Genomic DNA, 27,863 nt, shown 5'->3' on the forward strand with positions numbered 1-27,863 from the left:
TTAGAAAGCTTTTTATTCAGTATTGCATGGCTGATACTTATTTGTATATTGTAGTAGCAATGTGCTGACTGAATACATTTTTGGTCATATGTTGGATGCCATTCATAGGATGATCATACAGTAAATAAACACCATTATAAATAATTTCAAGCAGGCTTGCACCTGCAACACAATGCTTTGTCTTCTTTGCTGCAGGTACAGCACATGATAGTCTGAAAAGCTTTTGAAATGGGACGCTGTGACTTTAAGAGGGCGGAGCCATGTGAGTGCTGAGCTTAAAACATCATTGCTCACAACAACACTAGTAGACCATCGAGTAGAATCACTCATTAGTAACAGTATAACTACGGTGCTGCTGTGCTGTGCCTGAAGCATAGGAAACACAGGCACTCTTCATTGTAACAAAGATCGCACAAACCAAGGAGTTATTTATTATTTTTTGTCTAATGCAAAGAGGACTTTAGGGGTCTGGAAGCCAGTGAACACGGCGAGATTATTTTGGTAAGTAATATACTGAAAATAATACAGAAAAACGGTGTCCAGTATACTCTGCCTGAGACGAATGCTTATTGATTGATGAGTGTTAATATTTGCTTACATTACTACTATTACATTACTATTAACACCTTGATACACTCCTTGGGTTGTGTTTCACAAAGGGTGGAGGGCATTAACAGCCATCTCATTTTCAAATCAAATTAGATTCAGCACATAGAGTATTTTGTACTACATGAGTCATACAAACTTTCAAAAATGGTTTGCCATTGACTGAATTTTTCAGTTCTGTTTCTCTAGCACATAATATTAGAACACACTTTCAGGGCTTTACCGCTGTATTTTATTATCCAGCAAGCTAGTGTATTTCATCATTTCCTAGACTTGTCAAATAGCAAAGCTGCGTGTGTGTTATGGTGTGAGTCACTGCCTCCTAGAAGGCTAACCATTATTATCTCAATCCGGTAAGGTGAGGGGGTGTGCGCGCTGTTTGCTTGCCGCACAGGTAGAGCGGGTATTGTTGCTCGGAAACCGCTTCAGGGGTGTCTTACGCGGGGTGTGATCTTCCTCCTACAAGGGTTGCGTGCAGCTTCTGCTGCTCTAACCTGAGGCGGGATAATGTGTTCAGATAGTTTGTGAGCTAGGAATCGCACAAACCAACCACCACCTGGCCTCATCAACGCAACCAGCATCCACCAGCACTCCCCCACTCTTTATAATGATTTTGGCAATATATCCAATTTCAGAGGAGCACAGGAAACGGTCTATCTTAAATCTCACGGTAATAGAAAACCCAGGCGTGATTGGATTCGGGGCCCCAAGGCCAGCCCTGAAACAAGCTGCATACAAATGCCTCCCTTAGAGTGGCTAATGCAGCCCATGGCTACACATCATTTGTTTAATCCTGTTGCCTGTAAATGCTCTCATGGTTAACTGCCAGGACCATCTCTTTGCACCTGTTGTGAGGGGAAGAGCAAGGCCCCCTGGGGTCCATTATCGAGGATCATGTTGCCTCCCCATCTTCACCCAACCAAATGGGAGGCCCCCAAACGAGGGAGAAAGAGTAGGTGGGGGTGGCGGGGGTCTGTGATGCCTGGGTTGGCTTTTTCTTTTATTTTTATCAGACAGACTTACTTGCTGTTGCTTGCTGTTGTTGTTCAAGCTTTGTTTCATGCCAGCTGTCTGGGCATTATCACACATACACACACACAAAAACAAACACACACACACACACACACACACACACACACACACACACACACACACACACACACACACACACACACACACACACACACACACACACACACACACACACACACACACACACACACACACACCCCTTCCTGTCTGGGAGAGTGGTCTCCTCAGTCATCGGCAGGACATTATAAGCTGCAGGACAGTGTGTCCAGGGATGCATATCTGGGTGATGGGGCAGACAGACTTATTACAGGACAACAATTCAGATTGTAATGGATACGTGTGCGGATGGACATCGCCGGGTTGATAACCTGTGTTGCAGCTGCTAAAACATTGCACATCAAAGAGCTGATCTTATAAAAAAAACGGGTTAATTTTGACCTGGGATATTACTGTCTGGCTCTTCCAAAATAAAGGTTGTAATAGACAGTTGAATGGTCTTCATATGCTCATTTTGCATTATGATGAGAGGGCACAATAATGCACAAGTACTGCCCACAATACACATGAAATCAACCAATACATACAATCATTTTGATGGGAGGATTTCTTTTGTTGTATGGTTTAATAACGACCAAGTAGCAGTGTTTCACTTCCTTCACTCTGAGCATTTAGCTTGCGTTTGGTTCAGTCCCATCACACGTCTAAGACATGTCGGGGATACATCCAGGTCCTCTGAACACCGAGGTTGTACACAGTGGAAGGTTTCACTGTTGTTGGGCACTGCATGCACAACAATGCCCTACAGAAACAAATTGTGAAAACGTTTCCCCCCTGGTTGAAGAGATGGTTTTCATTGGGATGATGGAAAAAAAGTAGTGGGCAGCCATCAAGGTGTGATGTGTTGTGTTTGACCCTAAGTTAGTCCCTTTTAGATACCAGGTAAGCGAATAGTGTGCGTGTGCGTGCGTGTGTGTGTGCGTGTGTGTGTGTGCGTGTGTGTGTGTGCGTGTGTGTGTGTGTGTGTGTGTGTGTGTGTGTGTGTGTGTGTGTGTGTGTGTGTGTGTGTGTGTGTGTGTGTGTGTGTGTGTTTGTGTTGGACAATCTGTGGCCGCCGCATGTGTCCATGACCTTGTAGCGTCCGTGGGGGCTCTCCGGGCACAAGCGTTTGAAGTTCCATCGCTGTGAGCGCTTGTCATTCCTCTATCGGAGCAAGCGGGGAGAATGTTGCTTCATCAGGAGAGGGCTCTTTTAACAACTAAGTAACTAGCATCCCAAGAGTCACCCTGTGTTCCTCCTGGCCTTTAAACAATAAGGCCAGGAGGACGCCGGTGTTACGGTGCTGTAGGTTAGATTCAAGAGCTGTCATTTTGTCACTTTTCAGAAATGCCATCGCCATCGGTCAGCTATCGGTGAGCGAAATGCTCTGTGATTTTCCTGTTTCATTGCACCTGCCTCTGTATGAGACAATTACAATTTCAGACCGGTCATGTCTTCCCTGATTGGTTCGGGGAATCCATCATGTTTGTCAGTCACAGGTGTGTGAATGTCCACTTCTCAATGCCAGAGAAAACATAGGGAGGGAGGGAATGTTTGGAGGATTGTTGAGAATTTGTACAGAAAATCCCTGTACAACTTTGAAATCGTACCTACAGCACCTTTAAAATAGGTTTTATTTTCTATTTATAGTGTCTTAGCAGCGATGTGGGCTTTCAACTCATTCAAAGTTCTTTGTTTTCAACAGGTTCATTGGAATTAACAGCAGCAAGGATTCAAGTCTTTCCTGGCTTTGATGCGACCCGACTTTGTCTGGAGCATGTCCACAGCAGGCCTGACTGCTCAGGAGATCTGTCTGCCCACAGAAAGCCCCTTCCTGCGGGCCAGCTACTGTCACAGCATGGCTCGATCCAAACCCTCATGGAGCAATCCTCATGAACGAGAGAAGTGAGTGCAAAGGACGCTTACAGGAGGCGCGTGCTCAGAACATGAATTAAACGTATGCCGAGACCGTAAACCTAAATCTGTGATCTACATTATCGCTTGCAATAATATCAAAATTGGGATAAAACCCAGCTGTGAAGTGGTAATTGATTTTAAATGCCGTGTTTCTTTTTCTGTCAACAGGCTGTTGTACTTCAGTATGGAATCCCAACATATAGATCCAAGCTTCCCACCCTATCAACCACTACCCCCGACACTCAGTGCTGAGAGTAAGTATAGAAACTGTCTAGACGCTCTGCGCTTGTTGACCATGTCTGAAGCCAGCCGAAACCTTCCTCCCAAAGTAAAGCCCTGTAGGGAGGGGTTACTTATTTTAAGATGCATATTATTTTGTCGGTTTTGGAAACGCTGAACCCACTTCCTAACATTCAAATATAACTCCCATGTTCTTGTTTTTCTTCCTACTTTGCGGCCAAAAAAAAGCCATATCTAATTCTAAGTGTTGATGACATTTCTCACATTCTCACTGTTCTCCCGCTCTCGCTCCCCTCCGACAGAGAAGAAACACAGCCAGAAGAAGTCCCCGCCCACCCTTCCCTTCCTGACACTCCCGGAGCCGTGGACGCCCAGCCCGGACGACGACCAGGTGGTCCCGTCCTTCCAGAGGCTGTCAATTCACGAGCGGAGCAGCCCTCCCCAGACGCCCGGCAGATGTTCCAAACCCCTGCCCCCCCTCCCCACGCGGCCCGACCACTGCCCCGAGCAGGATATGGACCGAGAGGTGGAGGAGTTGTTCCTCGGCACGGAGGACAGCCGCTGCCTGGTGCCCGACCTGTGCTCCAAGCCTTCCCCTTTCCGCTACGGGGCCCCCTTCCGAAGGAGCTTCCGGGACTGCGGGAAGGTCAACCAGGCCTACTTTGAAGGCCCCACGGTGCAGCCCAGGCCGCCCCAGCCTCATCCGCACCCCGGGAGGGAATCGAACAGGGAATCTGTGGAGAAGCATCCCCCGGAGCCGCCCGAGCCCCCCTCGGCGGGGGGCCGGGACAGGGCTCAGAGGAAGCTGCGGCGGTCCCAGTCGGGCCCCGCCGGCTCCAAGCCCTCGTCCTGCCGCTCCCGCCGGCCCCCCGCCATGGATAGAGCGACCGCCCCTCCCCCGGTGCCCCCGCGGCCCAGCAAGACGGTGGACTACCGCCGCTGGTCGGCGGGGGACCCGCACGGCGCCTACAGCGACGAGGACAAACCCCCCAAGCTGCCCCCCCGGGAGCCTCTGCCGGTGGGCTGCTCCCGCACCCCCAGCCCCAAGAGCCTCCCCACGTACTTCAACGGGGTGATGCCCCCCACCCAAAGCTTCGCCCCGGACCCCAAGTATGTGAGCCTGCAGAGACAGAACAGCGAGGGCTCGCCCTGCATACTGCCCGTGATCGAGAACGGCAGGCAGGCCAGCTCCACACACTACTTTCTGATGCCGCTGGGTCGAGGCGGGAGAGGGGACTCGACTTGACTCTATAGGGGACCCCCCACGGGGGTGTTGGGAAACAACGACATGGAAACGGTGATATCGGACACTTCCGTCCCTCAAACTGCTGCTTGCCCCTCTTTTGTTTTGTTTGGTCGATGAGTTTTGCTTTTATTTTTTTGACCCCCTCTGTATTCTGAAGACACAGGGTATGTGTGCACTGCATTCAGTTACTGGAAGCGTCGAACGGCGTTTGTGACGAGAGACGATTTACCGAGGACAAACGACGACAGCTACAACGACCACGACAACACGCGCGTCTCGGGTTAGAGGTCGTAGGTGAACCGTGGCACGGATTATTTTTTTATATGAATATTATTTCACCGTATTCAACGGTGTGCTCTTCTTTGGCTCATTCTGTGGTGCAGTTGAAAGGGTACAAGCGGGACTTGCGCCTTGCGTTCTCAGTGTTTTGTGCCTGGCGGGGTGGAGAGCAGGTGGGCGACACTCGTTCAGTTTAGTGTGAACTGATTTTTTTTTTTACATTGCTTTTGAATCTCACACGGGACAAAAGGTCAGTAGCGAAAACCATGTATCACTTAACGTATCTATGAAGCTTACATTACCATTTTTATGTCTATATGAAGGATGCATCGACGAAAAACAATCCCACTCTTATGTTCTGTATACATACATGTGTTCCCCTGCATGTCTCCACTACAACCGGTATGTAGTTCCCCTGCCTCGGAGTGTGTCCGGACCCGTCTCTCCCCCCCTGTCTCGGTTTGTTATTGGCCTGCCCCACACAGTACATTTTGTGTGGATGGACATCATATGTGTAGCTATGCATTGTTCCAGAAGAATGTCTTTCATTAGTGAACGTGTTGTTGTATGTGTATGTGTTTGCGTATGTGTGTGTGTGTGTGTAGTGTAGGACCAGTGCTTCTGGTAATTTTTTGTTTATATATATCTATATATATATATATATAGATATATATATAGATATATATAGATTGACTTTCTACATTTTGTAGAAAAATAGTTAACAATATTTGTTACCGTGCTCTGCCTGTTTTGCATCACCTGCTCTTTAAGTACAACTTCCTCAAGTGCACACTTGTATTATTACTCGCTCGTCGTCGGTGTCCAGGTCAGGTCTTTTTGCACAGGAGTTAATTCTTGGTAAAGCTGTGAGTCATTTGCTTGGAAATAATTTGCCTCAAGTACTACCTCCCTCGATGACCCTTCAGAAAAACGCTCTGACAATAGCCGCTATTTACTTTGCTTTACACTCTTAATGACATATGCATACAAGATAGGGTGGTGAACATGTTGTCCCCCTTCATTATATTCCTCACTATGCTCCACAATTATTACTTGTTCAATTTCACACACAATAGATGAGAAAACCCCCTTAAACTACACACACAGTTCAAACCACTTCATATTTTTTGAACAGTCCTTAAAATCGCCGATCCTTCACAACAAAGGAAGTTTGGCTCACCTGATAGCACGCATGACACGCACACACACACGCACACGCGCACACAGTGCGCGCGCACAAAGTGCATGCGCAGGCCATGACAAACTGACTTTCTTGTTCTGCTCATGCATTCCTGCCTTACATGATTGCAGTGGGTGTGGTAGGAGAGACTTTGGCTGCTGGCAGCAGGTGAAGTACATGAATTTTATTGTTATAGGTGATTGAAGTACCTTTGGGATGATATAATTAATGTAGCACATGCGTTGAGGTAACCCCTGTGTGAAGAACACGCTGTTCAGTATAAAGAAGAGAGAAAAGACACATTAGCGCGAAGGTCAAACGGTCATTGAAGTATGCTTTATATTTTACTCTCCCTCCTGGTCACGAGAAAAGAATACCTTGCTAGAGACGACGTTTTGATATAATGTCTCAACATGTTTACATTATACACTGATTTTTTTGTTATATTTAATCTTAATATATTGACATGTCTTGAGAATAAAAACGACATCAAATGAAGATTATGGTTGTACTTTCATTGAGAAATAACTGACATTCTCTGCTGTGGTATAAAAACATGCACTGGGAGAGTTAAGAGAGTGTACAGTATTTAACAAAGAAACTGTCATTATGTATGGTTGATCGATCTATAGTCTTTTAAAAAGGAAAACAAAATAAAACAACTTATTTATGAACCTGTTGGATTTCGATGTGTGATATTTTTTTTTTCTCCTCCAAGTGTGATTCAGCTGTATGGCCTGTTCCATCATCGCCCACATGCCTTCCAGTGGCTGGCCACACTCCAGGTACACCACAGAGTCTTAAACAGACACAGGCAGGTTACCTTCCGCTTCCTGGTCACAGCTAGGTGCTTTACAGCTGCTGGAGCCACGGCTCAAATAGCAGCTGGCATAATGTCCAGGTTAAGTGTTTTACAATGCTGGGGAGTGCCTTTTATTCTTGACTTTTGTCCGTGCGGTTCCACATGAATATCAACAGGGATGGGTTCAGTTCAGTTAGACTGAGTTAAAGGGAAGAGTTTGAAATGTAGAATGTACTTTTACGTCACAACGTTGCCATGGTGGTGTTGCGCCCATTTTGCGCTTTCTTAACAAAGGCAGTGACCATTTCTGTAGGTATGGTGCGCTGATAATATTGGATTGTGTCTCTGAATAGAACAAAAGCAACAGTGTCATCTATGTAGGCCAAGCCTTTAACCTGCTTCAGTCTTGACTTAGCCAACAGCTGACATAATGGGTCGTGAACATGGCTTCCTGTTTTATTATCAGCCCAATTTGCATTACAAATTGTTGCTTGTGAGGTAAGTAGGTCATGTTATTATATTGAGAGTAACATATACAGATATTAAAGTTGTTGAATGTAAATGCTTCATATAAATAAAAGGCACATCATCCTCTTCATATTGATTTTTGAACTTCTGGCGAGTCATATTTAAAGCTATGTGATTTGTAACAGATTAATGTGATTGGGACCTATAAACTGTGATTTATGAGCTATGGATTGTAACTATGCTTGCAGTAATGAGGACTAAATGTAATAGTTTTTAACCATTTCTTCACAGAATTCTAGTTTGCCATTTGCTCTTTCAGATTTTACCAATTTTAGCAACAACTCTGATAAGTATAAGTTTAACTTCAAAATAGGTCTGAAACCCTAATCCTGAAACATTTTATGATGAGCTCAATTTCATTATCAGTTGGGCGTCTTGGTTGTTGCATTATTAATTGTTATATGACCTCTGCTGATTAATCTGAATGGACTGAGCAAAGAGGAATTATTCCCTTCCTTTTGCCTTCAATGTTTGGCTCTCTATAACACGAGTAGTAGGCCTAAATCGTACAATAATAAGGAAATACAAACATTAATTTCCATACCATAACAAATACTGGCAGCAAATATGGCAGTAGAAATTCCAATTATCTACTGCTTTAACTACCACTAGTACTTGCTATATATAGAAAGTATCTGTTTAATAATGCACATTATTTGAAAATTACTATTTGCTAATTTACAAATTGTAATTGTATTAATAATAACACATCATTGTCCTTAGTTGTTGTCGTTATAAGCAGTGGTACTTGTATGTATGAATAGTGAAGCGGTTAGGCCTACATGACGAGGTCCTTCCAGTCAGAATATCGTCAAATCATATTCTAATGGAACATTTGCGCACTCTGGTGGACAATGGGTGCTGTGTGGATACAATTACAGAGAATGTATCTGAAATGCGAAATGGTAATTATTTATTAATTTAGTAAAGCTTTCAACCAAGGCAATTTACATTTAATTATTTTAAGAAACCTCTACATTGAGGACACTGGGGTTTGAACCCAGAACATCTCTGTGAAGGCAAAAACCCTTATCTCATCCCCCCGGACCATAATTGGATTCACATTGTATATTGTATTATAACGTGTATTGGGTACAGGTTTTGGAAAGAAACAGCTGTTGGCCTGCTCTTTTAATTCAATCTTAGTCTTAGTTGGAACTTTACAGGCCATAATACACTTGATGAGTTTTAAAGGCATAAAACGACATTGTTAGAATTGTACATCAATAATTTCATATCAGTGTAGCCCTTAAGCAAGCAAGAAACTTGTTATTTAGATTACCAATGTCTTTAAATACACATGAACATAAATAAAAATGAAAAATAATTCGAAACAAGTTATTTTGATTGACAATGATTATAGATACTCATGAACATAAATAAAAAGGAAAATGATTCACATATTTGGAGGAGGCAGGTGATAGTGATGTTTCCATTTGCTCTACAGTTCACCTTTTTATGACTGAAGTGTGACATGGTGCAGGTTTAAATCAATACATCAAATACTTATAATAGGTGCAAACTACATTACAGTAACCAGTGTTAAGAATTTCTGGTCCTGGACTTAGATGGGGACTGGTGTCTCATCCCTCTTCATATGTACCTGAGGGAATATATTAGACATATTAGTATTGTATTAGTACAAACTATTAAAACACACACACGCACGCGCGCGCGCGAGCGCACACTTAGAAAGTTTTCATTTACCAAGAATCGCATCGTCTCTTCTTAAACCAAAGAACCCCAACGATGGTCACCAGTAGCAGGAGAACCGCAGCCAGCGACCCGAACAAGGCCCCATAGAACCCCGCCCCCCAGCGGAAGGATTCACAACGAGGGCCGTAGTACTGCTGGAGGGCGGATGACTGGCACCTGCATGTGAACAGAAACATGGTAAAATAGATTCAAAGGGATTCTAATTGTATTCATGCCGTCCAATTTAAATCCTTGTGCGTTTTTTGTGTTGATCCTACCGACAGATAGGACCATCCTTAATGTGATTCAGACATTCTCCATGTTGATGACAGTAGCCGGGGATTCTTTTACAAGGTCCCACACACTCCCAGCGACCGTTGTTCAATTTTGCGGTGTAGTTGGCATACTGGCAGTTCACATATGGCTCCAAGTCAGTGGCGTCTGTTGAGAGGAAGAGAACTATAAATATTGTCGGTTTTTAACAAAAAATACTTGTAATAAATAACGCCACTCACTTCTAATGACGGTTGGTTGCAAGAGAAGACCATTGAGCTCGATAGTGACATTCCCGAAGGCCTGACCTATCGTGTTGAGGGCAAGTGGATCGAAGATTTCCATCAATTCGTCATCAATTTCACTGTTGAGGAACTGGATGTGGCTTTCATTGTTTGGATAGTTGTATTCAACTATAATCTCAGCGATGACAGACCCTGCTCTACGCAACAGAGACAGAACAAGTAAACAAACACAAATCAAGTCAAAGACAACAGCAGCAGCAATGGCATGCGACGTAGATGTTTGTCGTCTTAAATCAATGACCCAAAGCAAATGAAAGAAATGACCATGAGATATTTTACTTTAATTTCACAATCCTGACTTGTTTGAACTGGTGCGCGTCTGCCATTTTGCACAGAGGTTCGAGCTGGAGAGAAGCAGAAACAAATAAACGAATTTTAGCCTTTATTTGCAGTCAGGAGAATTCTGAATAGAATATTATTACTGAACTTCAATTGGTTATCTATTATATGTAGTATGATAATTATAATCCTCATTATTATTGTTATTAATATTATTATTATTATTAGTGTAAGTAGTAGTCGTAGTAGTAGTATAATTATCAAAGACCCTACCTTAGTTGTCAGAGTGTGGATGAATTGCTGAGATTGGGGAGAGTTTATATCATTGAAGTCCTCCTCAAATGTGGCACCGATTGTAAGGGAAAAGTTTGCCTTTCTTTTTGGCAATGCCTCATCATCTAGATAGAAATATACCAACAAAACAATGAACTTTAATATACAATAATTTTGAATCTAATATATATGCTGAATGTAGCCAAATCAAACTTTTTATAGTCTAACCAGCCAATGGACTGAATGAGGAGTAAACCATGACACTGTAGGTAAACCCTCACCAATGAAGACTGCTGATACGTTCTGCCCAAGGAAACAGGTATCTCCATAGGTATAATCTGCACAGTGACACTGGCATTGGCCAAGCGCGGGGTTGAACCCACAAGGGCTCCCACTGCACTGGCAGTCCCCTGCTGCACAATCAGGGCTGGTGGTGTTCTTCTCGGGAGTTGAAAATGGAGTGTCATTTGTTGTGGAGGGGGAAAAACTGATGGTCGAATTTGTAATGACTTTATGTGTTGTTTCTGTAAAGGGGTGAACTGTAGATGTTGACGTGTTTAGTACGGGTGTTGGTATGTGTGTGGTGCTGCTAGTTGATATTTGGTTTGTTTTATGACTTTGAGTTGTAGGCAATATTGTTGACCTTGTGATTGTATTGTCTGTTGTCTGAACAGTTGACATTTGAGATGAATGAACTGCTGTTGAAGAAGATTGTAATCCTGCAGAATTATTTGTAACTATTGATGTTGTTTGTGGTTCTTCTGTCGTGGAACTTATATTATCTGCAGTGGACGATGATGGAGAACTGCTGAATGAAGTCACAACAGTACTTTTTGTATCAGTTCCCGTTGCAGATTTCATTGTTGTCATCTTTGATGCTGATGTGATAGTCACGTCTATAAAAGCAGTAGATTCTCTACTGTCTGTTGTTAAATTGGTAGGAGTTTGTGATGAATCAAGTGAAGTTGTAGAAGATGAAGATTCTGCCGGTTGACTTGTAGTTAGTGATGTTGTTTGTGGTTCTTTGGTTGTTAAACTATTATTATCTGCAGTGGAAGATGATGGAGAACTGCTGAATGAAGTCCTTACTGTACTTTTCGTATCAGTTCCTGTTACAGATTTCATAGTTGTCATCTTTGATTCAGATGTCATGGTCACATTTGTAGAAGTAGTAGATTCTCTATTGTCTGTTGTTGGAACAGAAGAAGTTTGTGATGAATCAACTGCAGTTGAAGAAGATAAAGATTCTGATGGTCCATTTGTAACTAGTGATGTTGTTTGTGGTTTCTCTTTCGTGGAACTAATATTATCTGCAGTGGAAATCGGTGGAGAATTGCTGAATGAAGTCCTTGCTGTACTTGTTCCATGAGTACCTGTTTCAGAATTCGTAGCTGTCATCTTTGATACTGTTGTCATTGTCAAATCTCTAGCAGCAGTAGATACTCTATTGTCTGTTGTTGGAACAGAAGAAGCTCGTGATGAATCCACTGCAGTTGAAGAAGATAAAGATTCTGCAGGATCATTTGTAACTAGTGATGTTGTTTGTGGTTCGTCCATCGTGGAACCAATATTTTCTGCAGTGGAAGATGATGGAGAACTGCTGACTGAAGTCACAAATGTACTGTTCGTATCAGTTCCTGTTACAGATTTCATAGTTGTAATCTTTGATTCAGATGTCATGGTCACATTTGTAGAAGTAGTAGATACTATATTGTCTGTTGTTGGAACAGAAGAAGTTTGTGATGAATCTACTGTAGTTGAAGGAGATAACGATTCTGCCGGATCATTTGTAACTAGTGATGATGTTTGTGGTTCTTCGGTTGTTAAACTATTATTATCTGCAGTGGAAGATGAGGTAGAAACGCTGAATGAAGTCCTTCCTGTACTTGTTGCATAAGTATCTGTTTCAGATTTGGTAGTTGTCATCTTTGATGCTGATGTGATAGTCACGTCTGTTGAAGCAGGAGATTCTCTATTGTCTGTTGTTGAAATGGCAGGAGTTTGTGATGAAACAGCTGCGGTGGAAGGAGATGAAGATTCCGCTGGTTTATTTGTAACTAGTGATGTTTTTTCTGTTTTTTCTGTTGTGGAACCAATATTATCTGCAGTGGAAGATGATTGAGCACTGCTGACTGAAGACACAACTGTACTTTTCGTATCAGTTCCTGATACAGATTTCATAGTTGTCATCTTTGATTCAGATGTCATGGTCACATTTGTAGTAGCAGTAGATTCTCTATTATCTGTTGTTGGAACAGAAGAAGTTTGTGATGAATCCACTGCAGTTGAAGAAGATAAAGATTCTGCCGGATCATTTGTAACTAGTGATGTTGTTTGTGGTTCATCTGTCATGGAACCATTATTTTCTGCAGTGGAAGATGATGGAGAACTGCTGACTGAAGTCACAAATGTACTTTTCGCATCAGTTCCTGTTACAGATTTCATAGTTGTGATCTTTGATTCAGATGTCATGGTCACATTTGTAGAAGTAGTAGATTCTCTATTGTCTGTTGTTGGAACAGAAGAAGTTTGTGATGAATAAACTGCAGTTGAAGAAGATAAAGATTCTGATGGTCCATTTGTAACTAGTGATGTTGTTTGTGGTTCGTCTTTCGTGGAACTAATTTTATCTGCAGTGGAAATCGGTGGAGAACTGCTGAATGAAGTCCTTGCTGTACTTGTTTCATGAGTACCTGTTACAGAATTCGTAGTTGTCATCTTTGATGCTGTTGTCATTGTCACATTTGTAGAAGTAGTAGATTCTCTATTGTCTGTCGTTGGAACAGAAGAAGTTTGTGATGAATCTACTGCAGTTGAAGAAAATAAAGATTCTGATGGTCCATTTGTAACTAGTGATGTTGTTTGTGGTATGTCTTTCGTGGAACTATTATTATCTGCAGTGGAAATCGGTGGAGAACTGCTGAATGAAGACACAACTGTACTTTTCGTATCAGTTCCTGTTACAGATTTCATAGTTGTCATCTTTGATTCAGATGTCATGGTCACATTTGTAGTAGCAGTAGATTCTCTATTATCTGTTGTTGGAACAGAAGAAGTTTGTGATGAATCCACTGCAGTTGAAGAAGATAAAGATTCTGCCGGATCATTTGTAACTAGTGATGTTGTTTGTGGTTCATCTGTCATGGAACCATTATTTTCTGCAGTGGAAGATGATGGAGAACTGCTGACTGAAGTCACAAATGTGCTTTTCATATCAGTTCCTGGTTTGTCTGTCGTTGAACTAATATTATCTGCAGTGGAAATCGGTGGAGAACTGCTGAATGAAGTCCTTGCTGTACTTATTCCATGAGTACCTGTTTCAGAATTCGTAGTCCTCTTTGATGCTGTTGTCATTGTCACATCTGTAGAAGCAGTTGATACTCTATTGTCTCTTGTTGGAACAGAAGACGCTTGTGATGAATCCACTGCAGTTGAAGAAGATAAAGATTCTGCAGGATCATTTGTAACTTGTGATGTTGTATGTGGTTCGTCTGTCGTGGAACCAATATTTTCTGCAGTGGAAGATGGTGGGGAACTGCTGACTGAAGTCACAACTGTACTTTTCGTATCAGTTCCTGTTACAGATTTCATAGTTGTCATCTGTGATTCAGATGTCATGGTCACATTTGTAGTAGCAGTAGATTCTCTATTGTCTGTTGTTGGAACGGAAGAAGTTTGTGATGAATCTACTGCAGTTGAAGAAATTAAAGATTCTGATGGTCCATTTGTAACTAGTGATGTTGTTTGTTGTTCTTTGGTTGTTGAACTATTATTATCTGCAGTGGAAGATGAGGTAGAAACGCTGAATGAAGTCCTTCCTGTACTTGTTGCATAAGTACCTGTTTCAGATTTGGTAGTTGTCTTCTTTGATGCTGATGTGATAGTCACGTCCGTTGAAGCAGGAGATTCTCTATTGTCTGTTGTCGAAATGGCAGGAGTTTGTGATGAAACAGCTGCTGTGGAAGGAGATGAAGATTCCGCTGGTTTATTTGTAACTAGTGATGTTTTTTCAGTTTTTTCTGTCGTGGAACCAATATTATCTGCAGTGGAAGATGATTGGGCACTGCTGACTAAAGTCACAACTGTACTTTTCGTATCAGTTCCTGTTACAGATTTCATTGTTGTCATCTTTGATTCAGATGTCATGGTCACATTTGTAGAAGCAGTAGATTCTCTATTGTCTGTTGTTGGAATAGAAGAAGTTTGTGATGAATCAACTGCAGTTGAAGAAGATAAAGATTCTGCCGGATCATTTGTAACTAGTGATGTTGTTTGTGGATCGTCTGTCGTGGAACCAATATTTTCTGCAGTGGAAGATGATGGAGAACTGCTGACTGAAGTCTCAACTGAACTTTTTATATCAGTTCCTGTTACAGATTTCATTGTTGTCATCTTTGATGCTGATGTGATAGTCACGTCTTTAAAAGCAGTAGATTCTCTACTGTCTGTTGTTAAAATGGTAGGAGTTTGTGATGAATCAAGTGAAGTTGTAGAAGATGAAGATTCTGCCGGATCATTTGTAACTAGTGATGTTGTTTGTGGTTCTTCGGTTGTTAAACTATTATTATCTGCAGTGGAAGATGATGGAGAACTGCTGACTGAAGTCACAACTGTACTTTTCGTATCAGTTCCTGTTACAGATTTCATAGTTGTCATCTGTGATTCAGATGTCATGGTCACATTTGTAGTAGCAGTAGATTCTCTATTGTCTGTTTTTGGAACAGAAGAAGTTTGTGATGAATCAACTGCAGTTGAAGGAGATAACGATTCTGCCTGATAATTTGTAACTAGTGATGTTGTTTGTGGATCGTCCGTCGTGGAACCAATATTTTCTGCAGATGCAGATGATGGAGAACTGCTGACTGAAGTCACAACTGAACTTTTTATATCAGTTCCTGTTACAGATTTCATTGTTGTCATCTTTGATGCTGATGTGATAGTCACGTCTTTAAAAGGAGTAGATTCTCTACTGTCTGTTGTTAAAATGGTAGGAGTTTGTGATGAATCAAGTGAAGTTGTAGAAGATGAAGATTCTGACAGATCATTTGTAACTAGTGATGTTGTTTGTGGTTCTTCGGTTGTTGAACTATTATTATCTGCAGTGGAAGATGAGGTAGAACCGCTGAATGAAGTCCTTACTGTACTTTTCGTATCAGTTCCTGTTACAGATTTCATAGTTGTCATCTTTGATTCAGATGTCATGGTCACATTTGTAGAAGTAGTAGATTCTCCATTGTCTGTCGTTGGAACAGGAGAAGTTTGTGATGAATCAACTGCAGTTGAAGAAGATAAAGATTCTGATGGTCCATTTGTAACTAGTGATGTATTTTGTGGTTTGTCTGTCGTTGAACTAATATTATCTGCAGTGGAAATCGGTGGAGAACTGTTGAATGAAGTCCTTGCTGTACTTATTCCATGAGTACCTGTTTCAGAATTCGTAGTTGTCCTCTTTGATGCTGTTGTCATTGTCACATCTGTAGAAGCAGTTGATACTCTATTGTCTCTTGTTGGAACAGAAGACGCTTGTGATGAATCCACTGCAGTTGAAGAAGATAAAGATTCTGCAGGATCATTTGTAACTAGTGATGTTGTATGTGGTTCGTCTGTTGTGGAACCAATATTTTCCGCAGAGGAAGATGATGGAGAACTGCTGACTGATGTCACAACTGTACTTTTCGTATCAGTTCCTGTTACAGATTTCATAGTTGTCATCTTTGATGCTGATGTGATAGTAACGTCTGTAGAAGCAGTTGATTCTCTACTGTCTGTTGTTAAAATGGTAGGAGTTTGTGATGAATCAAGTGAAGTTGTAGAAGATGAAGATTCTGCAGGTTCACTTGTAACTAGTGATTTTGTTTGTGGTTCTTCCATTGTTGAACTATTATTATCTGCAGTGAAAGATGAGGTAGAAACACTGAATGAAGTCCGTCCTGTACTTGTTGCATGAGTACCTGTTTCCGATTTGGTAGTTGTCATCTTCGTTGCTGTTGTTATTGTCACATCTGTAGAAGCAGTAGATACTCTATTGTCTGTTGTTGGAACGGAATAAGTTTGTGATGAATCCACTGCAGTTGAAGAAGATAAAGATTCTGCAGGATCATTTGTAACTAGTGATGTTGTTTGTGGTTCGTCTGTCGTGGAACTAATTTTATCTGCAGTGGAAATCGGTGGAGAACTGCTGAATGAAGTCCTTGCTGTGCTTGTTTCATGAGTACCTGTTACAGAATTCGTAGTTGTCATCTTTGATGCTGTTGTCATTGTCACATTTGTAGAAGTAGTAGATTCTCTATTGTCTGTCGTTGGAACAGAAGAAGTTTGTGATGAATCTACTGCAGTTGAAGAAAATAAAGATTCTGATGGTCCATTTGTAACTAGTGATGTTGTTTGTGGTATGTCTTTCGTGGAACTATTATTATCTGCAGTGGAAATCGGTGGAGAACTGCTGAATGAAGACACAACTGTACTTTTCGTATCAGTTCCTGTTACAGATTTCATAGTTGTCATCTTTGATTCAGATGTCATGGTCACATTTGTAGTAGCAGTAGATTCTCTATTATCTGTTGTTGGAACAGAAGAAGTTTGTGATGAATCCACTGCAGTTGAAGAAGATAAAGATTCTGCCCGATCATTTGTAACTAGTGATGTTGTTCGTGGTTCATCTGTCATGGAACCATTATTTTCTGCAGTGGAAGATGATGGAGAACTGCTGACTGAAGTCACAAATGTGCTTTTCATATCAGTTCCTGTTACAGATCTCATAGTTGTCATCTTTGATTCAGATGTCATGGTCACATTTGTAGTAGCAGTAGATTCTCTATTATCTGTTGTTGGAACAGAAGAAGTTTGTGATGAATCCACTGCAGTTGAAGAAGATAAAGATTCTGATGGTCCATTTGTAACTAGTGATGTATTTTGTGGTTTGTCTGTCGTTGAACTAATATTATCTGCAGTGGAAATCGGTGGAGAACTGCTGAATGAAGTCCTTGCTGTACTTATTCCATGAGTACCTGTTTCAGAATTCGTAGTCCTCTTTGATGCTGTTGTCATTGTCACATCTGTAGAAGCAGTTGATACTCTATTGTCTCTTGTTGGAACAGAAGACGCTTGTGATGAATCCACTGCAGTTGAAGAAGATAAAGATTCTGCAGGATCATTTGTAACTTGTGATGTTGTATGTGGTTCGTCTGTCGTGGAACCAATATTTTCTGCAGTGGAAGATGATGGGGAACTGCTGACTGAAGTCACAACTGTACTTTTCGTATCAGTTCCTGTTACAGATTTCATAGTTGTCATCTGTGATTCAGATGTCATGGTCACATTTGTAGTAGCAGTAGATTCTCTATTGTCTGTTGTTGGAACAGAAGAAGTTTGTGATGAATCAACTGCAGTTGAAGGAGATAACGATTCTGCCTGATAATTTGTAACTAGTGATGTTGTTTGTGGATCGTCCGTCGTGGAACCAATATTTTCTGCAGATGCAGATGATGGAGAACTGCTGACTGAAGTCACAACTGAACTTTTTATATCAGTTCCTGTTACAGATTTCATTGTTGTCATCTTTGATGCTGATGTGATAGTCACGTCTTTAAAAGGAGTAGATTCTCTACTGTCTGTTGTTAAAATGGTAGGAGTTTGTGATGAATCAAGTGAAGTTGTAGAAGATGAAGATTCTGACAGATCATTTGTAACTAGTGATGTTGTTTGTGGTTCTTCGGTTGTTGAACTATTATTATCTGCAGTGGAAGATGAGGTAGAACCGCTGAATGAAGTCCTTACTGTACTTTTCGTATCAGTTCCTGTTACAGATTTCATAGTTGTCATCTTTGATTCAGATGTCATGGTCACATTTGTAGAAGTAGTAGATTCTCCATTGTCTGTCGTTGGAACAGGAGAAGTTTGTGATGAATCAACTGCAGTTGAAGAAGATAAAGATTCTGATGGTCCATTTGTAACTAGTGATGTATTTTGTGGTTTGTCTGTCGTTGAACTAATATTATCTGCAGTGGAAATCGGTGGAGAACTGTTGAATGAAGTCCTTGCTGTACTTATTCCATGAGTACCTGTTTCAGAATTCGTAGTTGTCCTCTTTGATGCTGTTGTCATTGTCACATCTGTAGAAGCAGTTGATACTCTATTGTCTCTTGTTTGAACAGAAGACGCTTGTGATGAATCCACTGCAGTTGAAGAAGATAAAGATTCTGCAGGATCATTTGTAACTAGTGATGTTGTATGTGGTTCGTCTGTTGTGGAACCAATATTTTCTGCAGAGGAAGATGATGGAGAACTGCTGACTGATGTCACAACTGTACTTTTCGTATCAGTTCCTGTTACAGATTTCATAGTTGTCATCTTTGATGCTGATGTGATAGTAACGTCTGTAGAAGCAGTTGATTCTCTACTGTCTGTTGTTAAAATGGTAGGAGTTTGTGATGAATCAAGTGCAGTTGAAGAAGATAAAGATTCTGCCGGATCATTTGTAACTAGTGATGTTGTTTGTGGATCGTCTGTCGTAGAACCAATATTTTCTGCAGTGGAAGATGATGGAGAACTGCTGACTGAAGTCTCAACTGAACTTTTTATATCAGTTCCTGTTACAGATTTCATTGTTGTCATCTTTGATGCTGATGTGATAGTCACGTCTTTAAAAGCAGTAGATTCTCTACTGTCTGTTGTTAAAATGGTAGGAGTTTGTGATGAATCAAGTGAAGTTGTAGAAGATGAAGATTCTGCCGGATCATTTGTAACTAGTGATGTTGTTTGTGGTTCTTCGGTTGTTAAACTATTATTATCTGCAGTGGAAGATGATGGAGAACTGCTGACTGAAGTCACAACTGTACTTTTCGTATCAGTTCCTGTTATAGATTTCATAGTTGTCATCTGTGATTCAGATGTCATGGTCACATTTGTAGTAGCAGTAGATTCTCTATTGTCTGTTTTTGGAACAGAAGAAGTTTGTGATGAATCAACTGCAGTTGAAGGAGATAACGATTCTGCCTGATAATTTGTAACTAGTGATGTTGTTTGTGGATCGTCCGTCGTGGAACCAATATTTTCTGCAGATGCAGATGATGGAGAACTGCTGACTGAAGTCACAACTGAACTTTTTATATCAGTTCCTGTTACAGATTTCATTGTTGTCATCTTTGATGCTGATGTGATAGTCACGTCTTTAAAAGGAGTAGATTCTCTACTGTCTGTTGTTAAAATGGTAGGAGTTTGTGATGAATCAAGTGAAGTTGTAGAAGATGAAGATTCTGACAGATCATTTGTAACTAGTGATGTTGTTTGTGGTTCTTCGGTTGTTGAACTATTATTATCTGCAGTGGAAGATGAGGTAGAACCGCTGAATGAAGTCCTTACTGTACTTTTCGTATCAGTTCCTGTTACAGATTTCATAGTTGTCATCTTTGATTCAGATGTCATGGTCACATTTGTAGAAGTAGTAGATTCTCCATTGTCTGTCGTTGGAACAGGAGAAGTTTGTGATGAATCAACTGCAGTTGAAGAAGATAAAGATTCTGATGGTCCATTTGTAACTAGTGATGTATTTTGTGGTTTGTCTGTCGTTGAACTAATATTATCTGCAGTGGAAATCGGTGGAGAACTGTTGAATGAAGTCCTTGCTGTACTTATTCCATGAGTACCTGTTTCAGAATTCGTAGTTGTCCTCTTTGATGCTGTTGTCATTGTCACATCTGTAGAAGCAGTTGATACTCTATTGTCTCTTGTTGGAACAGAAGACGCTTGTGATGAATCCACTGCAGTTGAAGAAGATAAAGATTCTGCAGGATCATTTGTAACTAGTGATGTTGTATGTGGTTCGTCTGTTGTGGAACCAATATTTTCCGCAGAGGAAGATGATGGAGAACTGCTGACTGATGTCACAACTGTACTTTTCGTATCAGTTCCTGTTACAGATTTCATAGTTGTCATCTTTGATGCTGATGTGATAGTAACGTCTGTAGAAGCAGTTGATTCTCTACTGTCTGTTGTTAAAATGGTAGGAGTTTGTGATGAATCAAGTGAAGTTGTAGAAGATGAAGATTCTGCAGGTTCACTTGTAACTAGTGATTTTGTTTGTGGTTCTTCCATTGTTGAACTATTATTATCTGCAGTGAAAGATGAGGTAGAAACACTGAATGAAGTCCGTCCTGTACTTGTTGCATGAGTACCTGTTTCCGATTTGGTAGTTGTCATCTTCGTTGCTGTTGTTATTGTCACATCTGTAGAAGCAGTAGATACTCTATTGTCTGTTGTTGGAACGGAATAAGTTTGTGATGAATCCACTGCAGTTGAAGAAGATAAAGATTCTGCAGGATCATTTGTAACTAGTGATGTTGTTTGTGGTTCGTCTGTCGTGGAACTAATTTTATCTGCAGTGGAAATCGGTGGAGAACTGCTGAATGAAGTCCTTGCTGTGCTTGTTTCATGAGTACCTGTTACAGAATTCGTAGTTGTCATCTTTGATGCTGTTGTCATTGTCACATTTGTAGAAGTAGTAGATTCTCTATTGTCTGTCGTTGGAACAGAAGAAGTTTGTGATGAATCTACTGCAGTTGAAGAAAATAAAGATTCTGATGGTCCATTTGTAACTAGTGATGTTGTTTGTGGTATGTCTTTCGTGGAACTATTATTATCTGCAGTGGAAATCGGTGGAGAACTGCTGAATGAAGACACAACTGTACTTTTCGTATCAGTTCCTGTTACAGATTTCATAGTTGTCATCTTTGATTCAGATGTCATGGTCACATTTGTAGTAGCAGTAGATTCTCTATTATCTGTTGTTGGAACAGAAGAAGTTTGTGATGAATCCACTGCAGTTGAAGAAGATAAAGATTCTGCCCGATCATTTGTAACTAGTGATGTTGTTCGTGGTTCATCTGTCATGGAACCATTATTTTCTGCAGTGGAAGATGATGGAGAACTGCTGACTGAAGTCACAAATGTGCTTTTCATATCAGTTCCTGTTACAGATCTCATAGTTGTCATCTTTGATTCAGATGTCATGGTCACATTTGTAGTAGCAGTAGATTCTCTATTATCTGTTGTTGGAACAGAAGAAGTTTGTGATGAATCCACTGCAGTTGAAGAAGATAAAGATTCTGATGGTCCATTTGTAACTAGTGATGTATTTTGTGGTTTGTCTGTCGTTGAACTAATATTATCTGCAGTGGAAATCGGTGGAGAACTGCTGAATGAAGTCCTTGCTGTACTTATTCCATGAGTACCTGTTTCAGAATTCGTAGTCCTCTTTGATGCTGTTGTCATTGTCACATCTGTAGAAGCAGTTGATACTCTATTGTCTCTTGTTGGAACAGAAGACGCTTGTGATGAATCCACTGCAGTTGAAGAAGATAAAGATTCTGCAGGATCATTTGTAACTTGTGATGTTGTATGTGGTTCGTCTGTCGTGGAACCAATATTTTCTGCAGTGGAAGATGATGGGGAACTGCTGACTGAAGTCACAACTGTACTTTTCGTATCAGTTCCTGTTACAGATTTCATAGTTGTCATCTGTGATTCAGATGTCATGGTCACATTTGTAGTAGCAGTAGATTCTCTATTGTCTGTTGTTGGAACAGAAGAAGTTTGTGATGAATCAACTGCAGTTGAAGGAGATAACGATTCTGCCTGATAATTTGTAACTAGTGATGTTGTTTGTGGATCGTCCGTCGTGGAACCAATATTTTCTGCAGATGCAGATGATGGAGAACTGCTGACTGAAGTCACAACTGAACTTTTTATATCAGTTCCTGTTACAGATTTCATTGTTGTCATCTTTGATGCTGATGTGATAGTCACGTCTTTAAAAGGAGTAGATTCTCTACTGTCTGTTGTTAAAATGGTAGGAGTTTGTGATGAATCAAGTGAAGTTGTAGAAGATGAAGATTCTGACAGATCATTTGTAACTAGTGATGTTGTTTGTGGTTCTTCGGTTGTTGAACTATTATTATCTGCAGTGGAAGATGAGGTAGAACCGCTGAATGAAGTCCTTACTGTACTTTTCGTATCAGTTCCTGTTACAGATTTCATAGTTGTCATCTTTGATTCAGATGTCATGGTCACATTTGTAGAAGTAGTAGATTCTCCATTGTCTGTCGTTGGAACAGGAGAAGTTTGTGATGAATCAACTGCAGTTGAAGAAGATAAAGATTCTGATGGTCCATTTGTAACTAGTGATGTATTTTGTGGTTTGTCTGTCGTTGAACTAATATTATCTGCAGTGGAAATCGGTGGAGAACTGTTGAATGAAGTCCTTGCTGTACTTATTCCATGAGTACCTGTTTCAGAATTCGTAGTTGTCCTCTTTGATGCTGTTGTCATTGTCACATCTGTAGAAGCAGTTGATACTCTATTGTCTCTTGTTTGAACAGAAGACGCTTGTGATGAATCCACTGCAGTTGAAGAAGATAAAGATTCTGCAGGATCATTTGTAACTAGTGATGTTGTATGTGGTTCGTCTGTTGTGGAACCAATATTTTCTGCAGAGGAAGATGATGGAGAACTGCTGACTGATGTCACAACTGTACTTTTCGTATCAGTTCCTGTTACAGATTTCATAGTTGTCATCTTTGATGCTGATGTGATAGTAACGTCTGTAGAAGCAGTTGATTCTCTACTGTCTGTTGTTAAAATGGTAGGAGTTTGTGATGAATCAAGTGCAGTTGAAGAAGATAAAGATTCTGCCGGATCATTTGTAACTAGTGATGTTGTTTGTGGATCGTCTGTCGTAGAACCAATATTTTCTGCAGTGGAAGATGATGGAGAACTGCTGACTGAAGTCTCAACTGAACTTTTTATATCAGTTCCTGTTACAGATTTCATTGTTGTCATCTTTGATGCTGATGTGATAGTCACGTCTTTAAAAGCAGTAGATTCTCTACTGTCTGTTGTTAAAATGGTAGGAGTTTGTGATGAATCAAGTGAAGTTGTAGAAGATGAAGATTCTGCCGGATCATTTGTAACTAGTGATGTTGTTTGTGGTTCTTCGGTTGTTAAACTATTATTATCTGCAGTGGAAGATGATGGAGAACTGCTGACTGAAGTCACAACTGTACTTTTCGTATCAGTTCCTGTTATAGATTTCATAGTTGTCATCTGTGATTCAGATGTCATGGTCACATTTGTAGTAGCAGTAGATTCTCTATTGTCTGTTTTTGGAACAGAAGAAGTTTGTGATGAATCAACTGCAGTTGAAGGAGATAACGATTCTGCCTGATAATTTGTAACTAGTGATGTTGTTTGTGGATCGTCCGTCGTGGAACCAATATTTTCTGCAGATGCAGATGATGGAGAACTGCTGACTGAAGTCACAACTGAACTTTTTATATCAGTTCCTGTTACAGATTTCATTGTTGTCATCTTTGATGCTGATGTGATAGTCACGTCTTTAAAAGGAGTAGATTCTCTACTGTCTGTTGTTAAAATGGTAGGAGTTTGTGATGAATCAAGTGAAGTTGTAGAAGATGAAGATTCTGACAGATCATTTGTAACTAGTGATGTTGTTTGTGGTTCTTCGGTTGTTGAACTATTATTATCTGCAGTGGAAGATGAGGTAGAACCGCTGAATGAAGTCCTTACTGTACTTTTCGTATCAGTTCCTGTTACAGATTTCATAGTTGTCATCTTTGATTCAGATGTCATGGTCACATTTGTAGAAGTAGTAGATTCTCCATTGTCTGTCGTTGGAACAGGAGAAGTTTGTGATGAATCAACTGCAGTTGAAGAAGATAAAGATTCTGATGGTCCATTTGTAACTAGTGATGTATTTTGTGGTTTGTCTGTCGTTGAACTAATATTATCTGCAGTGGAAATCGGTGGAGAACTGTTGAATGAAGTCCTTGCTGTACTTATTCCATGAGTACCTGTTTCAGAATTCGTAGTTGTCCTCTTTGATGCTGTTGTCATTGTCACATCTGTAGAAGCAGTTGATACTCTATTGTCTCTTGTTGGAACAGAAGACGCTTGTGATGAATCCACTGCAGTTGAAGAAGATAAAGATTCTGCAGGATCATTTGTAACTAGTGATGTTGTATGTGGTTCGTCTGTTGTGGAACCAATATTTTCTGCAGAGGAAGATGATGGAGAACTGCTGACTGATGTCACAACTGTACTTTTCGTATCAGTTCCTGTTACAGATTTCATAGTTGTCATCTTTGATGCTGATGTGATAGTAACGTCTGTAGAAGCAGTTGATTCTCTACTGTCTGTTGTTAAAATGGTAGGAGTTTGTGATGAATCAAGTGAAGTTGTAGAAGATGAAGATTCTGCAGGTTCACTTGTAACTAGTGATTTTGTTTGTGGTTCTTCCGTTGTTGAACTATTATTATCTGCAGTGAAAGATGAGGTAGAAACACTGAATGAAGTCCGTCCTGTACTTGTTGCATGAGTACCTGTTTCCGATTTGGTAGTTGTCATCTTCGTTGCTGTTGTTATTGTCACATCTGTAGAAGCAGTAGATACTCTATTGTCTGTTGTTGGAACGGAATAAGTTTGTGATGAATCCACTGCAGTTGAAGAAGATAAAGATTCTGCAGGATCATTTGTAACTAGTGATGTTGTTTGTGGTTCGTCTGTCGTGGAACTAATTTTATCTGCAGTGGAAATCGGTGGAGAACTGCTGAATGAAGTCCTTGCTGTACTTGTTTCATGAGTACCTGTTACAGAATTCGTAGTTGTCATCTTTGATTCAGATGTCATGGTCACATTTGTAGTAGCAGTAGATTCTCTATTATCTGTTGTTGGAACAGAAGAAGTTTGTGATGAATCCACTGCAGTTGAAGAAGATAAAGATTCTGATGGTCCATTTGTAACTAGTGATGTATTTTGTGGTTTGTCTGTCGTTGAACTAATATTATCTGCAGTGGAAATCGGTGGAGAACTGCTGAATGAAGTCCTTGCTGTACTTATTCCATGAGTACCTGTTTCAGAATTCGTAGTCCTCTTTGATGCTGTTGTCATTGTCACATCTGTAGAAGCAGTTGATACTCTATTGTCTCTTGTTGGAACAGAAGACGCTTGTGATGAATCCACTGCAGTTGAAGAAGATAAAGATTCTGCAGGATCATTTGTAACTTGTGATGTTGTATGTGGTTCGTCTGTCGTGGAACCAATATTTTCTGCAGTGGAAGATGATGGGGAACTGCTGACTGAAGTCACAACTGTACTTTTCGTATCAGTTCCTGTTACAGATTTCATAGTTGTCATCTGTGATTCAGATGTCATGGTCACATTTGTAGTAGCAGTAGATTCTCTATTGTCTGTTGTTGGAACGGAAGAAGTTTGGGATGAATCTACTGCAGTTGAAGAAATTAAAGATTCTGATGGTCCATTTGTAACTAGTGATGTTGTTTGTTGTTCTTTGGTTGTTGAACTATTATTATCTGCAGTGGAAGATGAGGTAGAAACGCTGAATGAAGTCCTTCCTGTACTTGTTGCATAAGTACCTGTTTCAGATTTGGTAGTTGTCTTCTTTGATGCTGATGTGATAGTCACGTCCGTTGAAGCAGGAGATTCTCTATTGTCTGTTGTTGAAATGGCAGGAGTTTGTGATGAAACAGCTGCTGTGGAAGGAGATGAAGATTCCGCTGGTTTATTTGTAACTAGTGATGTTTTTTCTGTTTTTTCTGTCGTGGAACCAATATTATCTGCAGTGGAAGATGATTGGGCACTGCTGACTAAAGTCACAACTGTACTTTTCGTATCAGTTCCTGTTACAGATTTCATTGTTGTCATCTTTAATTCAGATGTCATGGTCACATTTGTAGAAGCAGTAGATTCTCTATTGTCTGTTGTTGGAATAGAAGAAGTTTGTGATGAATCAACTGCAGTTGAAGAAGATAAAGATTCTGCCGGATCATTTGTAACTAGTGATGTTGTTTGTGGATCGTCTGTCGTGGAACCAATATTTTCTGCAGTGGAAGATGATGGAGAACTGCTGACTGAAGTCTCAACTGAACTTTTTATATCAGTTCCTGTTACAGATTTCATTGTTGTCATCTTTGATGCTGATGTGATAGTCACGTCTTTAAAAGCAGTAGATTCTCTACTGTCTGTTGTTAAAATGGTAGGAGTTTGTGATGAATCAAGTGAAGTTGTAGAAGATGAAGATTCTGCCGGATCATTTGTAACTAGTGATGTTGTTTGTGGTTCTTCGGTTGTTAAACTATTATTATCTGCAGTGGAAGATGATGGAGAACTGCTGACTGAAGTCACAACTGTACTTTTCGTATCAGTTCCTGTTACAGATTTCATAGTTGTCATCTGTGATTCAGATGTCATGGTCACATTTGTAGTAGCAGTAGATTCCCTATTGTCTGTTGTTGGAACAGAAGAAGTTTGTGATGAATCAACTGCAGTTGAAGGAGATAACGATTCTGCCTGATAATTTGTAACTAGTGATGTTGTTTGTGGATCGTCCGTCGTGGAACCAATATTTTCTGCAGATGCAGATGATGGAGAACTGCTGACTGAAGTCTCAACTGAACTTTTTATATCAGTTCCTGTTACAGATTTCATTGTTGTCATCTTTGATGCTGATGTGATAGTCACGTCTTTAAAAGGAGTAGATTCTCTACTGTCTGTTGTTAAAATGGTAGGAGTTTGTGATGAATCAAGTGAAGTTGTAGAAGATGAAGATTCTGACAGATCATTTGTAACTAGTGATGTATTTTGTGGTTTGTCTGTCGTTGAACTAATATTATCTGCAGTGGAAATCGGTGGAGAACTGCTGAATGAAGTCCTTGCTGTACTTATTCCATGAGTACCTGTTTCAGAATTCGTAGTCCTCTTTGATGCTGTTGTCATTGTCACATCTGTAGAAGCAGTTGATACTCTATTGTCTCTTGTTGGAACAGAAGACGCTTGTGATGAATCCACTGCAGTTGAAGAAGATAAAGATTCTGCAGGATCATTTGTAACTTGTGATGTTGTATGTGGTTCGTCTGTCGTGGAACCAATATTTTCTGCAGTGGAAGATGATGGGGAACTGCTGACTGAAGTCACAACTGTACTTTTCGTATCAGTTCCTGTTACAGATTTCATAGTTGTCATCTGTGATTCAGATGTCATGGTCACATTTGTAGTAGCAGTAGATTCTCTATTGTCTGTTGTTGGAACGGAAGAAGTTTGGGATGAATCTACTGCAGTTGAAGAAATTAAAGATTCTGATGG

The 27,863-nt window shown here is 40.6% G+C and overlaps 2 protein-coding genes across 3 annotated transcripts in view; one reads left to right on the forward strand and one right to left on the reverse strand.

Moving 5' to 3' along the window:
* Positions 1–277: 277 nt before the first annotated feature.
* On the forward strand, positions 278–7,214 carry errfi1a (ERBB receptor feedback inhibitor 1a). The gene is made up of 4 exons (XM_060069073.1): positions 278–501; positions 3,380–3,579; positions 3,760–3,845; positions 4,134–7,214. Exons 2-4 carry the CDS (start codon positions 3,428–3,430, stop codon positions 5,075–5,077), a joined length of 1,182 nt encoding a protein of 393 aa, XP_059925056.1. The 5' UTR covers positions 278–501; positions 3,380–3,427; the 3' UTR covers positions 5,078–7,214.
* Positions 7,215–8,965: 1,751 nt separating this feature from the next.
* LOC132470439 (mucin-4) overlaps positions 8,966–27,863 on the reverse strand; it is a 31,600-nt gene continuing 12,702 nt past the window's right edge. Inside the window, exons 1-7 of one of the 2 annotated variants that reach the window (XM_060069071.1) lie at positions 10,973–11,659; positions 10,692–10,816; positions 10,419–10,483; positions 10,077–10,276; positions 9,840–10,002; positions 9,574–9,738; positions 8,966–9,469 (exon numbers count right to left, since the gene is read on the reverse strand). In XM_060069071.1, coding sequence (XP_059925054.1) covers positions 9,460–9,469; positions 9,574–9,738; positions 9,840–10,002; positions 10,077–10,276; positions 10,419–10,483; positions 10,692–10,816; positions 10,973–11,561 — 1,317 coding nt within the window. In that variant the 5' untranslated portion in view covers positions 11,562–11,659 and the 3' untranslated portion in view covers positions 8,966–9,459. Of the gene's footprint in view, positions 9,470–9,573; positions 9,739–9,839; positions 10,003–10,076; positions 10,277–10,418; positions 10,484–10,691; positions 10,817–10,972; positions 11,660–27,863 lie in introns of those variants that run through there. The other variant, XM_060069072.1, reaches the window with a different exon arrangement.

This window comes from Gadus macrocephalus, chromosome 13, assembly GCF_031168955.1.
Source record: "Gadus macrocephalus chromosome 13, ASM3116895v1".
NCBI classification, from domain to species: domain Eukaryota; kingdom Metazoa; phylum Chordata; class Actinopteri; order Gadiformes; family Gadidae; genus Gadus; species Gadus macrocephalus.